The sequence below is a fragment of the Camelus dromedarius genome, chromosome 16 (assembly GCF_036321535.1).
Source record: "Camelus dromedarius isolate mCamDro1 chromosome 16, mCamDro1.pat, whole genome shotgun sequence".
NCBI lineage: Eukaryota > Metazoa > Chordata > Mammalia > Artiodactyla > Camelidae > Camelus > Camelus dromedarius.
The window spans coordinates 47,127,706-47,142,166 of record NC_087451.1 but is presented as its reverse complement, the minus strand read 5'-3'; the positions used below and the strand labels follow the sequence as shown (position 1 = coordinate 47,142,166).

Sequence of the window (14,461 nt, the reverse complement as noted above, 5' to 3'; positions counted from 1 at the left end):
TCTTAGGTTGGTGGCGATTCTGCTCCACTACCCTCTCTAATCTGGGACATGACTAGTCACCATGGCAGGGAGAATCAAATATAATGAATCATGCATCAGCTCTTAAGACTTAAAGTCTTCCATCTAGAAGAGGCAAAAGTCACATTATTTCATTTGCCAAAGCAGTCACATGACCATGCTGATCTCCCAAGGAAGTATAACCTACCATTATCTGGAATAAGGAGAATTAGAAATATTGGCAAACACAATAATAGATAAGGATATACTGTATTATACAAGATGCTTTCAGCTACAAGCAATCTGACTTAAGAAAAACAAAAAAGGTAGGTTCATGTAACTACTAAATCCAAGAGGGATTCAGAAATACATTAATGTTACTAGGTCTCTACTTTTCCCTCTTTCCTTGGACTCTGCTTTCTTCTTATTCTTAGGCAGACTGTCTTCATGTGGTGGTAAGATGACTACCAAATAAACCAAACATATATCATCCTCTTAATCAGAGAGTCCTAAAAAAGAACTTAATCTTTTTTACCCCCAGCATCTAGCTCTCAACATGACTCTGATTGGCCCCACTTGGGTCATGTGCTACCCGGGACCAATCGTGGTATCCAGGGAAAAGAAGTACTTTGACCAGCCTGATCCGGGTCTCGGGGCATATGACCTGTGGTAGAAAAGCAGGGGCAAGAGATTGTCAGCCTCCACCAGAATCACATGGAGCAGAGCAGATAAGCTCCCAAAAGGAAAACAGACCATACCAAAAAAGTAGCAGAGAACTCTACCCAGAGAGCTCTGTTATTTTATTTCCTCCATCATTCCCTTCAACTCTGATGACATGTATGAAATTAGATTCTATAAACATAAACTCATGTGGTCCTGGCTTACATACTATAAATTGTTGCTGATGTTAAGCCAGAGCAGTTGTAAAAACACACTAGGGAACATATATAGGTAAATCCTGATAAAACATTTCTTATAGTTATTTTGCATAAAGCTCCTGAGTACAAATCCAAGCAATTAATAAGGAAATTTCCTCTTTCAGAACCAATGCAATGGGTGATTTGTGAGATACTCAAATGAATGATAACAAGATTACTAGGCTTACAAGTAAGAGAATCAAGAGTGACTTCCCAAGGTTAGAGACAACAAGCAGTCATGCTAGATTTGAACCCAGCACTTCCCTTGGCAGAGGGAGAAGGTGAAATGGTAACAGGCATTAGACTATAAACTTTACAGGGCAGTGCTTGTTGGTTTCGTTCACAGACGCATCTTTAGTCAGTAGAATAGTGTATGGTACACACTAAGTGGTTGATGAAGAAGAGTAAGGATTAAGTTCCTTCTCCTATTTTAAGTAATAATCAACACATAAAATAAACTTGGTTTTCCCACATTGTCATTCTTCTAAAATTTCGGTAAATACATTTCTACAGGAATAAAATGTTTAGTTCCTAGTAAGTTATAGGTAACACACACTGTGACTTGGTACATTCCTCAATATAGCTTCTTGAAACTGGTCAGGAAAAACATAAAACAATGAAGGAAAAAGAAAAACAAAAAGAGAATGAATGAGTACATTAAAAAACCAACACAGCTACAGCATCTATATGTAAACATTTTTTATAGCTCACACCACTTTATGTTTTCGTAGTAATTCTACATAATGCATTACTTAGTCATTTTAAAGAAGGTAGTTACATATTGTAGAACCCCTGTTTATATTCCTGCAACAGCTGGGGAAAGTCCTATTTTTGGCCAATTCCTTCCTCAACAACACCCTCTGCACTGCCAGAGCAATTCAGCTGATGCCTGTGGGTCTTCCCTTGGAGCACTGAGTGATAGGAAAGACAGCTATGCAGGTGGTGACATCGTGTTAGAGAAGAGAAAGAACAAGACACAAAGCTCACTTTTATTTCAAAAATGGAATTATTCACCATCTGTGAACCATCTCACCACAGGAAGTCTCTGACAAATTCAGTAAGTAAATTTGATTGCAGGGAACTTTCATTGACTGAATAAGAAACTTTTAATTTTTCCCTTTGTAGCACTTGGCAGCTAAACTTCCTTTAAAATCCTGCCCTCTTAAATTCTTAAGATATAAGACAAATTTACACACAAAAGACTTTCCAGGCAGAATCTGATCCACTGCAAACTTTTAGAATAGATTCCCACCTACCCAAACTCCCCAGGACTCTTAGGTAAAAATGCCATGATTTAGTCCCTCTCCCTAGTTCCACAAAATACCTCAAAGGCAGAAATGTATAATTTTGGAGAACAGGCTAAAGATAACAAAAGTCAGGCAGTGAGAATTTCTGCAAGCAGGTAATGTGGCAAACTTTAAAGTAGAAGAGACAACACATTTTCTGTGTACTAATTTCTTAGAAAATATTAAACTGGAGGATTCCAGTCTCCAGGCCCAGAATTACACCTCACTGAATGAAGAAATCAGTGGCATTTAAACCTTTTGTGGAGCTGGAACCATTTATTTTGGAAAAGCAGTTTTAGGGGAGACATTATTAACATTTCAAATACTGTCAACAATTAACCTTGATCAACCTGAAGCTTTGCTCAGCAACGTAATTACACACATCAGTTACCTAGCATTGTGGGAAACAAAGAGATACAGCTGTTTCCAAGCAACGACTACATTCTGTTGAGTTTCCTGCAAGTGTTGGAACCTTCTCAAAAGCCAGCTTCAAAGCAAAACCATAGCTGCGGTTAAAACAAGCTACCATTCCTCAGCTTCCATTTTCATTTCCAAATTACTTTTGTAAAATTAAACCATATCCGTGATGTTTCTCTACCAGTTGACTAGGCTAGATTCCTTCAGTCCAGTGGTGGTGGCTAGACAAGCCCACGTGTGACCTCTGGATGGAAAGCTACTCCATGGGCCACCAAGAATGGGTGGTTCTCAGAGAAGCATCTGAATCCTTCATAAGATTGTTAGACTGTAATACTGGCTAACGTTTATTATAGGCTTACAATGTGCCAGGCCTTAATCTAAGTGTTTTGCAGACATTATCTCATTCAATCTCCACAATAACCCCATGAAGGAGATACACTATTTATTATCTCCATTCTTAAAAGAAATTGAGACTTAGAGAAGGAAAGTAATCTATCCAGGGTTACACATTCTTCACTACCACACCATACTGCCTTTCTGTCAACTTCTACTCTAATTAAGAGCTCCATCTCCCAATGAATGAGTTAACCAAATTGAATCACACACATACAAAAACGATGCCTCAACGGTCTATGGCTAAAATAAATAAATATATCAGAAGTCCATTCTTCATAGTAAAGCCAGGTAGATCTTTTATATTTTCATTTTTTATTAATTTTTATTTTTTCATTGAAGTATAGTTGATTTACAATGTTTCAGTGTACAGAAAGTGATTCAATTATATATACAGATAAATATATAATTTTTCAGATTCTTTTCCATTTTAGGTTATTACAAGATACTGAATATAGATCCCTGTGCTATAAACTAGGTCCTTGTTGTTTATCTATTTTGTATATGGTAGTGTATATCTGTTAATCCCAAACTCCTAATTTATCCCTCCCCTCACCTCTTTGGTAACCATAAGTTTGTTTTCTATGTCTGTGAGTCTATTTCTTATTTGTAAATAAGTTCATCTGTATCATTTTTTTAGATTCCACCAGTGATATCATATAATATTTGTTTTTCTCTGTATGACTTACTTCACTCAGTACGATCATCTCTAGATCCATCCATGTTGCTGCAAATGGCATTATTTCATTCCTTTTTATGGATGAGTAATATTCCATTGTATGTAAATATACCACATTTTCTTTATCCATTCATCTGTCAATGGACATTCAGGTTGCTTCCATGTCTTGGCTATTGTAAACAGTGCTATGAACACTGGGGGGGGCATGTATCATTTTTAAATTACAGTTTTCATCTTTTCTGGATATATGTCCAGGAGTGGGACTGCTGGATCATATGGTAACTCTATTTTTAGTTTTTTAAGGAACCTCTATACTATTCTCCATAGTGGCTGCACTAATTTACATTCCCTCCATTGGTGTAGGAGGTTTCCCTTTTTTCCACACCCTCTCCAGCATTTATTTGCAGACTTTTTGATGATGGCTATTCTGACTGGTGTGAGGTGAAACCTCATCATGGTTTTGATTTGCAAAGATCTTGTAAAAAATGTTAACCTATTCATGCCCCAGCAGAAAATTCTTCAATGGCTTTTTATTGTCTGTGGAATAAAGACTAAGATCCTTAACTTAGTTTACAAGACTCTGCACAAGACTGTTAAATCTAAACAGTTAGGCTCATAATCCACAGTCTAAAAATTTGCATCACATTTCTACAGAATCTGACCAGCCTAGGAATTGCTGTTATTTCCTGGGAGGAAAAAGAGTTAAGTGGACAAATTCTTCTGGAGCAAAGGTCAATGCAGAAGGCTCTGTTGGAAAATCCTAGGAAAGTAACTTGTTAAATCAAGCATTGCAGTTGAGTCGGAAGAAGACTCCAGCATTTAAATTCAAGGCTGTATTTCACTGTTCCCCTCTGTCCTTTCCCTTCCCCAAAGCAGAGTTTCCCTTCCTCCCACATTCTTTCTAAGCACTGTGAGGTTCTAGCATGAACCATCTAACACTTCTTAGTCAGCGTCTTCCAGAGCAGCCTTCTGCTTGGCTCCTAGATCAGGCCCTTCAAGTTCTTTAAGTTCAAGTACGGCCAGGAAATAAGATGTTGATCCAAAGTGGAACATCCACTCCCAGACTATGCGTGCCAGGAGGGTACTTCCTCAAGCCAATGTACCTAGTGCATTTACAGTGAGATTTTCAGCTTCTTTGGAGCTGTATCTATCATTTGCTGAAATTCACATACTACTTGCAACCCTTTTTGCTCCCTCTTCTCTTTGCTGCCTCCTAGGGCTCTTTGTAAAGAAGCAATTTAGGAAGCAGGTTTCTTTTGAAAGAATTATCTTACTGTTATAATTTCTTACTTACAAATTTTATGACGCCCCTTCTGGAATTTGGTACAATGTCATGGTATGAATGCTGGTCAAATCAGAGGAGAGTCACAAACTTGGGGTAGATTTCAAGCACATGCCTGACAGGCAGCATAGCATGGTGAGTACAGCTTTAGGAATCAGACTTGAATTTCACCACTTCTAGATGTCTGACACTAAGTGAATCTCTTAACTATTTTGAACTAAAATATTACCAAGTTAGAGAGACCTTTCCTGATCATCCTTTATCTAAATGGCTATTTTGCCTTGTTATTCTTTATTAATTTTTCCCCATTTGTACTTTCTTTTTTTTAGCACAATCACATTCTGTAACTGAATTCTTATTTGTTTTTTTATTATGTGTCTTCTCCAATGGGCTGTAAATTCCATAAGGGCAGGGTTTGATTTGCTCATCACTGGAGACTCATTTCCTAACTTGACTGCCACAGAGTGGACTCAAGTAATTGTAGAACAAATGAGCTCAGTTTTCTTATCTCTAAAACAGGGATAAATAACACTACTCACATCAGAGATGTAATATGAGATAGTACCTGTAAAAACACATTTACTGTAAGCCAGGCACATGGTTAGTGCTCAACAAATATTTGCCATTATTTCAGTTATAGTTCTCAGAAAGTCATGGCCTTTGTAACTCAACATTCCTAATAGTAAAGTGAAAGGAAGAATTACTACCCCTTCCCTACAGCCAAAGCACACTGTGAGATTACAAAAACGTAAACAAAAGGCATTAGGAGGAACTGAGAAGACAAGATCCAATGAGAATAAGAATCTGTTCAGTTTATAACTCTCCCATGACATCTGTCTCAATCAGGGACGTCCACTGCTCTCTCCAAGGTTAGCAGTTCAGCCTAATAGCTTTGAAATCGCAACTTTACCAGGACTCCACCCCAAGCACTGAGATATGTGGGAGAGAAAACTAGGGTTGAGAAAGACGGCTTTAGCACAATAGTGGCAGTACTCTAGAAATTCATAGAAAGAATGGAGAATTAATCTGGCTATAAAGTACCTCAGTGATATATCCAATTTCTGGTGAATAAATACTGTCTTACCTCCTGAAACATGAAACTTGACTGTTATTAAGCTACCTCCTTCTTCTCTACACTTCTAACAACAATGTGTCTTTACAATATTCCAAAATCAGACTTCAAATGCCCCCAAATCTGTAATCTCATAATTCCTCCCCAGGGAATTTCTAAGAACCATGATTTTTAACTGGCTGCATGAAGAGCCTCCTATGGGCTCTGTAAAGAATAAAGATGTTGAGCCTCATCCAAGACCCACTGAATGAGAAACTTCCGAAGGTGAGATTTGAGTGTCTATATTTTTGAAAAGCTCCGCAGATTGTTCTGCTCCAAAGAAAACCACTATTCCATTTGTTCCTGACCTACTAGCATGAGAATAACAATATTCTACTTAAGGTTAAGAGCTCAAGCAGAGAGTGTCAGGCAGACTTGGATGTCATGACCAGCATGGTCACATACCTTAGGTAGGCAAGTCTCTGTTTCCTCAGCTTTAAATGGGAAATACTAATAGAACTTAACCTCAAAGTCTTGGATTCAAGACTAAATTGTATAAAAATCACTTAGCATATCTGGCAAATAGAAAGAACCCAATAAATTATCTTGTTAACTTTCCAAAGGATAAATTATTTCCAAGCTATAATCTGAAAGAGAGTCTGTACAATTTTGTTAATGAAGAAACCTAAAAGTCCTGCCATCTCCTGTTTACCTTGTTCTCCTAAACGAAAATAAGGGGAAAGTACACCTGAGTAGGCCCTGCCTCAAATTATGGAAGCAGGACAACTCAGCTAGTTGGGCTTGTATTTGATTAATTTTGTAAATTAGGCCAAGTTCTTGGTTTCTGCCTGCAACAGTTTAACTGCTACATTCTGTATACTCTTGTGCCAGATGTCTCAAAAATATGTCTCTGGTAAAAAGAAGGACCAGTACAAATCCAGCACAGGAAAGCAAGATGTACTGGAAGTATTGTTTTCAGATTCCTTTAGCCACAGCACTGAACTACATGCAACTTGCAAATCACTGTGCTAGGCACGGGGGCAAATATAAAGATGTATAAGAGAAAGTTTCTGCCCTTTCAACAGTCATTTTATGAATTTAAATAATATATTTTAGAGTTGCTACAAGTTAGTCATGCCACAGGCCAAATCAAGGATGGTGAAGAAAAGGAAAGATGGTCAGGATGCCCAGCAGGAAACTCCTCCTTCTCTCCAGTGGTGGTCTATGAACTTAATTATGCCCACAGACATCAGTGGCATCGTCCTGACTGTTGAAGAGATGGTGACACCAGGGAATCCTTTATCTGCCTCTGTTCTCAGCACAGATAACGTGCCAGGTCCATATATTACCTCATTTAATTCTACCAACTCTATGAGAAGGTACCATTATTCCCCATTTTACAGATGAGGGAAGTAAGGTTTAGAGAAGTGGAGTCACACACAGCCAGTAAGTGTGACTTACTATGAGTTAGGACTCTGACCCAGGCTGTCAGAACCTTGAGCCTGAGCTCTTTAAATGTTACATGATGCTGAGCCCTGATTCTGGAGGTCAGAGAGGTCATCTAAAGAGCATAGCCTGATGCCCACACCAATATCATATGGTCAAGAAGTCAGGATAGTGGTTATCTCTGGAGGGTGATGACTGGGAGGGTGAGCAGTCATTGGAAGGAAGCAAGGAGGGGCTGCTGGCAGAAGAAGGAACTGGTGGAGGGGAGTAGCAATATTTCATTTGTTGATCTAGGTCCAGGTTATACAATTTCTTGATGTGTGTTTGTGAAAACTTCAGTTTGTAAAATTTCAAAATGTACACAAAAGTGCAAAATATGCACACTTTTCTGTATGTAGGCTTTATTTCAGTAAAGGTATAATATTTGGCAGCTACTCACCTGAGTCTGCCTGCTCCCCCCTTGAGAGTGTCCTATCACTTAATAAATCCTCACTTTACTTTCTTGACGCAGGAAGAGTAAGTCTTAATAACCTCATGGAAAAGTTTATCCTTCATTGACATAGGTTTACTGAGAATTTGATTCACCTAATTTCAGCATCTTGCTCCTCTTTTAACAGAAGCCTAGCCAAGGAATTTCACTGATTAGAAGTTGACTGCATTGTATCTGGGTTATCAAATGCACATAGTCAACTCTTATGATTCTAACCAATCTCACATTTTTTCTCTCTTCAAGTAAGAAAAATGCTACAAATGTTGTAGATTAGAACTCTGATTTGAAGGTGCAAAAATTAGCATAGCTAGAATTAAAACAGTGGTTCTAAACCCTTGATTCACATTAGAATAATTCTGGGAGCATTTAAAAAATACTAATACCTAGGTCCCACTCACAGAGATCCTGACTGAACTGAACTGAGGTGAGATCCTGTTATTAAATTATTTTAAAAGGTTACCAGATGACATTAATGTGCAGTCACCATGAGAACCACTGAGTTAAATTACAAAGTTATTTTTTAAAGTTAGGCACAGCAGTTTGTTTGTTTGTTTGTTTGTTTGTTTGTTTTTGGCCTTTTTTGGGGGGCAGGGCTTAGGCTTATTTAGTTATTATTTATTTTTATTAGACAGAGGTACTAGGAATTGAACCCAGGATCTTGTGCATGCTAAGTATGCACTCTACCACTGAGCTATACCCTCCCCCTACAAGGTTAATTTTTAAAATAGCCTTTGTACTCAAGATTACTACAAATCTCATTTCTCTTCAAATAAGTCACTTAAGAGGGTAAGACTTTAAAAAAGGAAAAGTCAAAAATTATTTCTCATTTGTTACTCTAGGATAAAATAGTTGAGTTATGCTTTATTCTGGAACAAAGAAAAAGAATTTTAACATCACAGGAGTTTTCTACTGGTGTAATCATTTGGATCAGACCCCCTTCAAAGGGAAAAAATAGGAATATTGTTCATAGTGAAACTATGTTTTCGTTACTAGCAACACTTTTAACCTGTTTTCTGACCAGGTGCCCTAATCAGCAATATCTTTACTACACAGTAGAGGTGAGGCAGAAGCAATTCAAATAATCCTGAACTCTGGTGGGACAGCTCTTTGCTGTTGGCTAATCGGCCACTTGAAATTCATAATAAAAACCACATCCCCCTAGCAACAAATTTTCCTTTTAAAATTCTTTTTATATTTGTGTATGCTGTGCTGGCTAGTGAAATGGTGTCTCTGCAAGTGAGTCTTAAAAAAGAAATTAAAAAATGCACACAGTACAGAGAGCTAGAAGGAAGAGGGTAAATACAAATCATCAGAAATGACCAGATGCACATGCTGTTGGCTCATATACCATCACCACCTTCCAGCCAACCAGTTTGTTATCACTACATTTGAAGGTTTATCCACAAGCATCTTGTTTGTGCTCACAATCTCTAGAGATTTACAAATGTAGATTTAATGGCAATAGCAGTTCTCCCCTTCTAAGTCTAGTTTTACTTTCTAAGTCAACAAATCGTTCATTGTTTTGATCATCCCATACATCATATTCTAAGACTTAAAACATACAAGAAAAATAGGATGCTTCAGAAAAATCCTGAAGATTAAAGCCCTTCCTATCTTCAATCCATAGGTTGGCTACTCAGTTGAACTAGGACGTATCTTAATGCTAATAACTTTTAAAAAGTTTTAAATCCTTCATCTTGAACTTAGTATTTGCCACATTAATTATTCTCTCTCTCCCAAAGCCATTCTCCTACCCCACAAAATGACTACATGTGAAAACCTCCACAGAAGTAGCCATCTAGAAGGATGTTGCTATATTGAGACACTTCCCTGTGCTAGAAGAGAATGCAAACCTATAGTTTAAAAATGTAAACGATTCTAAACTAAATAACTTGTACATTTTAGATTTTCCTTTCTTTTCATCTGCCTTTTCCACATTTGATTCTGGAGGGTAGCTTTTCCTTTTTTCCTTTCTTTAATAGCAAAAGGCTAACCACCTCTCCCTTTCACTGGGCTATTCAAATATAAAATCTGTTTTGCCAGAGGGAAAATGCATTCTCTACAGTGATACAGTATCCAAGCAAAGGAATGAAATAGACCATAAAAATCTGTATCCACCTCTCTTCCTGTTTGGCAGGACAGGGGTGGGGTCAGAAAAGCAGGGAAAGGGGAGAAAGAAATAAGTTGTATTCTTACGAAGTAAAGTAATACGACAAAGTTTCCGGACCTACAGGCTAGGGAAGAAATAATCCTATAATGGTAAGAATGCAGCTGTTTCTAGCTGAACCCCTACAAGCACCCAGTTGGAATCCCAGCTCAGGCAGAGCTCTTGTGCTTCAAGGCAGGACAGCAGTAGGTCTGGGGATGGGAAATGGAGAGAACCCTCAGGAGTCTCACTGGCTGCTGCAGCCACTGGTACCTTAACCTGCTCTAGTCACTGCCTACATTCTTTCTTATCTGGAGCCAAAGTGAAACTCCTGCAGTTAGGGCCAGTGTCTTCTTCCTCTGTGACCTCTCCCAGTCCCACGGTCACCCTGCTCTTGGGCAGACAGTCCCTCTTCCCATTGTGGAAGCCTCCAATAACCCTGTGCATAGCAGAGGGAGCAAATGGCCGCTTCTACCCTTTATCTGGGTCCCTAGAGGCTGAGTAGGACTGAGAGGGGCAGAGGTCTTTTACATTCCTCTCCTCTCTTCCGGGAAAGCCCCAGGAGATGTAAGGCCCTTCTTTGCCCCAGCCAAATTTCTTTCCACTCATTCACAGATTTCTTTTCTTCTCCCCATGTATTGCATATGAATGATTTTCTCCTCTCTTTAGCTTTCCGTGAATATCCATAAAACTAATTTATTGAAAAGGAGATTATACATTCTCCTAGAGTAAATTCTTTTTCTTTTAATTTCAGCTTTATTGGGGAATGACTGACAAATAAAATTGCAAGATATTTAAAGTGTACATAATTGGGATTTGATACATGTACACATTGTGAATGATTCCGCCCATTTGGTTAATTAACACATCCATCACCTCACATATTTACCTTTTCTTTCTTTCCTTGGTGAGAACATTTAAGTTCTGCTCTTTCAACAATTTCAACTGTACAATACAGTGTTATCAATATAATAGTCACTATGTTTTACATTAGATCCTCAGACCTTATTTATCCTGTAGCTGGACGTTAGTTCTTAGGGTAGATTTGATATTTTATGCCTAACCCCCACAGCCTTGGGCCTGGTAATTTGTACATGAGAGTCAATAAATGCTTGGTGAATGAATAGATACATGCATAAGTGAAGGAATGAATATAGCTAACCAAAATTCGTATTTCTGTTATCCCAAGATTGATAAAAAGTTATTTATCTTCTACTCTTCATTACAACAGTTAACTTCTATTTCAAATAGTTATCAAGATCTCATACCACTTCCTTTGAAGAAAATTCAAAGTGAGGATTTTAATCAGTTTGCTCTCCAAATAATTCTGTTTTCAAGTTTAAGCCTTCAAACTGGGAGGGAGCTTTCAATCTCCTTTGACTCAGGGGTAGGAATAGGAAGGTGAGAAAAGAGTAATAAGTGTGGGAAATACTCCTTTAGCAAACAAAACAGGAGGAGGATTCAATACCTTGACAGGTAAAGCCAGCCAATTACATGTAACCACTTTTGCCTCCTGAAGAGGAAAAGACAACAAACCTGACTTAAATGAATAAAAGTTCTGGCAATAATATCAATCAATTCAGAGTAATCTGCAAATATATAGACCCAACTAATTTTTTCTAAGACAGAAAACTTTTAAAACTAGAGTCATCTTTTCTCCCAAAATGTGTTCAGCTTCACAAAAATATTCTTTATGTGGACTGCCATGTACTGGTCTCTTTAAGACAGAATCAGTCAAAACAATAAGCCAGTCCAACTCCAGAGGACTCCACTGCAGAGTGAACAGAATGAGTCTTGTAGGATCCTATATATAAGGAGACTGGTACACATTCCATCACTGATGATGCTGCCTGCTGATAATGAGCTCAGTGAGGGCTGTCAGCTGAGATCTGATGTCAGCACTGTCCCTGCTCATCACTTGACACTGAGAAAGAGTATAACCTTTCCACCCTTAGTCTGTCATCTGCAAAATGTTGATAATAAATGAGTGTTCATGTGAGTTCATCAGTTAATGTTCTCAAGTACAAGGGAAATGAGCACCACTCCAGCTATTGGTGAGTCACAATGCCATTCCAGACTCTTCGTCATTGCTGAATGAAGTACAACCAGATAAACCAATGTAATAGTTGACTGAGGTCCTAAAATAGTGATCACCTTCAATGTGCCATTAAGGTGAAGTAAAGACAGTTTAACAGCAGGTAGTACTTATGGTGAAACACTGTAAGAGTCTCCACTGATGAAACTTCAACAGTATTTATAGAATATTTACTATGCACAATAAACATTTTGAAATAGACAGAACCCAGATTTTATCATCAAGGTTTGTAGAAACTAGTTTTAGCCCTGGCTATCAAAGGCAGTTATTCTACTGGAAGAGATATGTAAAGTCAACCTAAGTCATTCTCTAACTTCAGCCTGATTCTGTGGGTAATTTGCAATAATTAAGCAACAATGGGGGTCAGACGACATCACTAAAATTTATAACATCTCATGAAATGTAGTTAGACTGACTCTCTAGTCTAGGATTTGTAACATTACTTTGACTTAACATTATTAAAAGCCAGAACACGTTAGGTCTTTGTACGTGGGGAATAAAGGTCCAGTGGCAACACCAATACCAAACAGTTGTCACAGGGTAAAGCCCAGAAAAAAAATGTGAAAAATTCACCTCTTAGTGGAGGAGACTCACTCAAGGTTCCAGGGTGCAACATTTATCTACTTTGATAGGTATGCTTTGAGTGGAGATTACTATGCATACAAATATACCATACTATTCATATATGCACTCAGTCCAAGTCACTTATTTGCTTTCCCAGATTACCTGGCTGAGTGAGGCTTAACAGATAAAATAATAGGTTCTATCTCAGCTGCATTTAAGAGCCAACTTTATCCACAAAGCTTTCTCTTGAATCACCAAATGCTGTATAAAGACAAATACCTACGTACATTGGAATCACTAAAGATTTCTGATTCTTCACATTCACAGCAAAGTAACGCTGCGGATTCACTGTCTTCCAAATGAGAGCTCTGTAACACAAACAAGATCATTTCAGAGATCCAGATAAGGGGGCTGCAAGCATGAGGGGAAAAGCCAGCAGAAATCACTGTCAATGTTAGCTCATCAGTGAGAAGCTGCAATTCTGATTAGTAATGGCTGCTTTGGAGAGAATAAAGCCAAAAAGATAGTTGGTTAGGCAAATTGATTGAGGAGTGTTTGATTAGATGAAGCATTTTCTGTGGTTTCCAATTTGGGCAATGGGATGTCTTTTTTTCTGTAAAGATGGTGCTACTAACCCTTCATGGTATATACTCTGGACTTTCCCCAGAATGGAGTAGGTTTGTCTTCACTTATCCTCAGATTCAAAGGTATATATTTGATGACTGTTTAGAGATAGGTTTTAGAATATAACATAGGACATGACTGAGGGATCTAACCACTAGCCTGGCCTCATTAGCCCTCGGCTAACAAGTATTTATAAGAGCCAAAGAACATGCCCTACCCAAGTTCCACTGACAGATGCCAGAAAACAACTTAAAACCTTTCTTTTCTAATCTTTTTCAAAATCTATCTAGAAGACAGATAAGGAAAATGAGACAAAGGAGTGAAACAATTAGCTGGTAACACAAGAGTATTCTCCCCTTATGAATAACAGCAACACAAAAATGAGAAGAGAAAAAGCTCCAACTCTGACCCATTAAGTTCCATTTAACTGTTCGCTGTTGGGTAACAGCTGCTGGAAACTGAGCATAGAGAGGTATACACTTATGTCATCAAAACTACATAGAGATGTCTATACTTATGCCATCAAAACTTCACACTACCATATGATCCACCTATCTCACTTATGGGTATAAATCCAAAAGAATTGAAATCAGGATCTCAGAGAGCTAGCATTATTCACAATAACCAAGATAAGGAAACAACCAAAATGTCTACTGACAGACAATGAATAAAGAAAATGTGGTATATACATGCAATGGAATATTATTTAGTCTTAAAAAAAAAAGAAGGAAATCCTGCCATACGTGACAACATGGATGAGCCTGGAGGATATCATGCTGAATGAAATAAGCCAGTAACAGAAGGACAAACACAGTGTATTCCCATTTACTTAAGGTATCCAAAAACAATCCAACTCACAGTAGCAGAGTAGAATGGTGGTTACCAGGGGCTGAGGGGGGAGGAGAAAATGGGGAGTTGTTGTTTAAAGGGTATAAAGTTTCAGTTATGCAAGATGACTAAGTTCTAGAGATCTGCTACAACATGCTGCCAACTGTATCAACATAGTACATTTAAAATTTTTGTTAAGAGGGTAGATCTCATGTTAAATGCTCTTACCACAAAACCAACCAACGA

At 38.1% G+C, this 14,461-nt stretch overlaps 1 protein-coding gene across 3 annotated transcripts in view; it reads right to left on the bottom strand.

Annotated features, from left to right (window-relative positions):
• The window catches only part of SSH2 (slingshot protein phosphatase 2), a 215,607-nt gene that overhangs the window by 147,295 nt on the left and 53,851 nt on the right, over positions 1-14,461 (bottom strand). For 2 of the 3 annotated variants that reach the window (XM_031468469.2, XM_031468468.2), the window contains exon 2: positions 13,051-13,131. The exons of the other annotated variant lie outside the window; for it this stretch is intronic. In XM_031468469.2, coding sequence (XP_031324329.1) covers positions 13,051-13,131 — 81 coding nt within the window. The remainder of the gene's footprint in view (positions 1-13,050; positions 13,132-14,461) is intronic. 3 annotated transcript variants of the gene reach the window in all.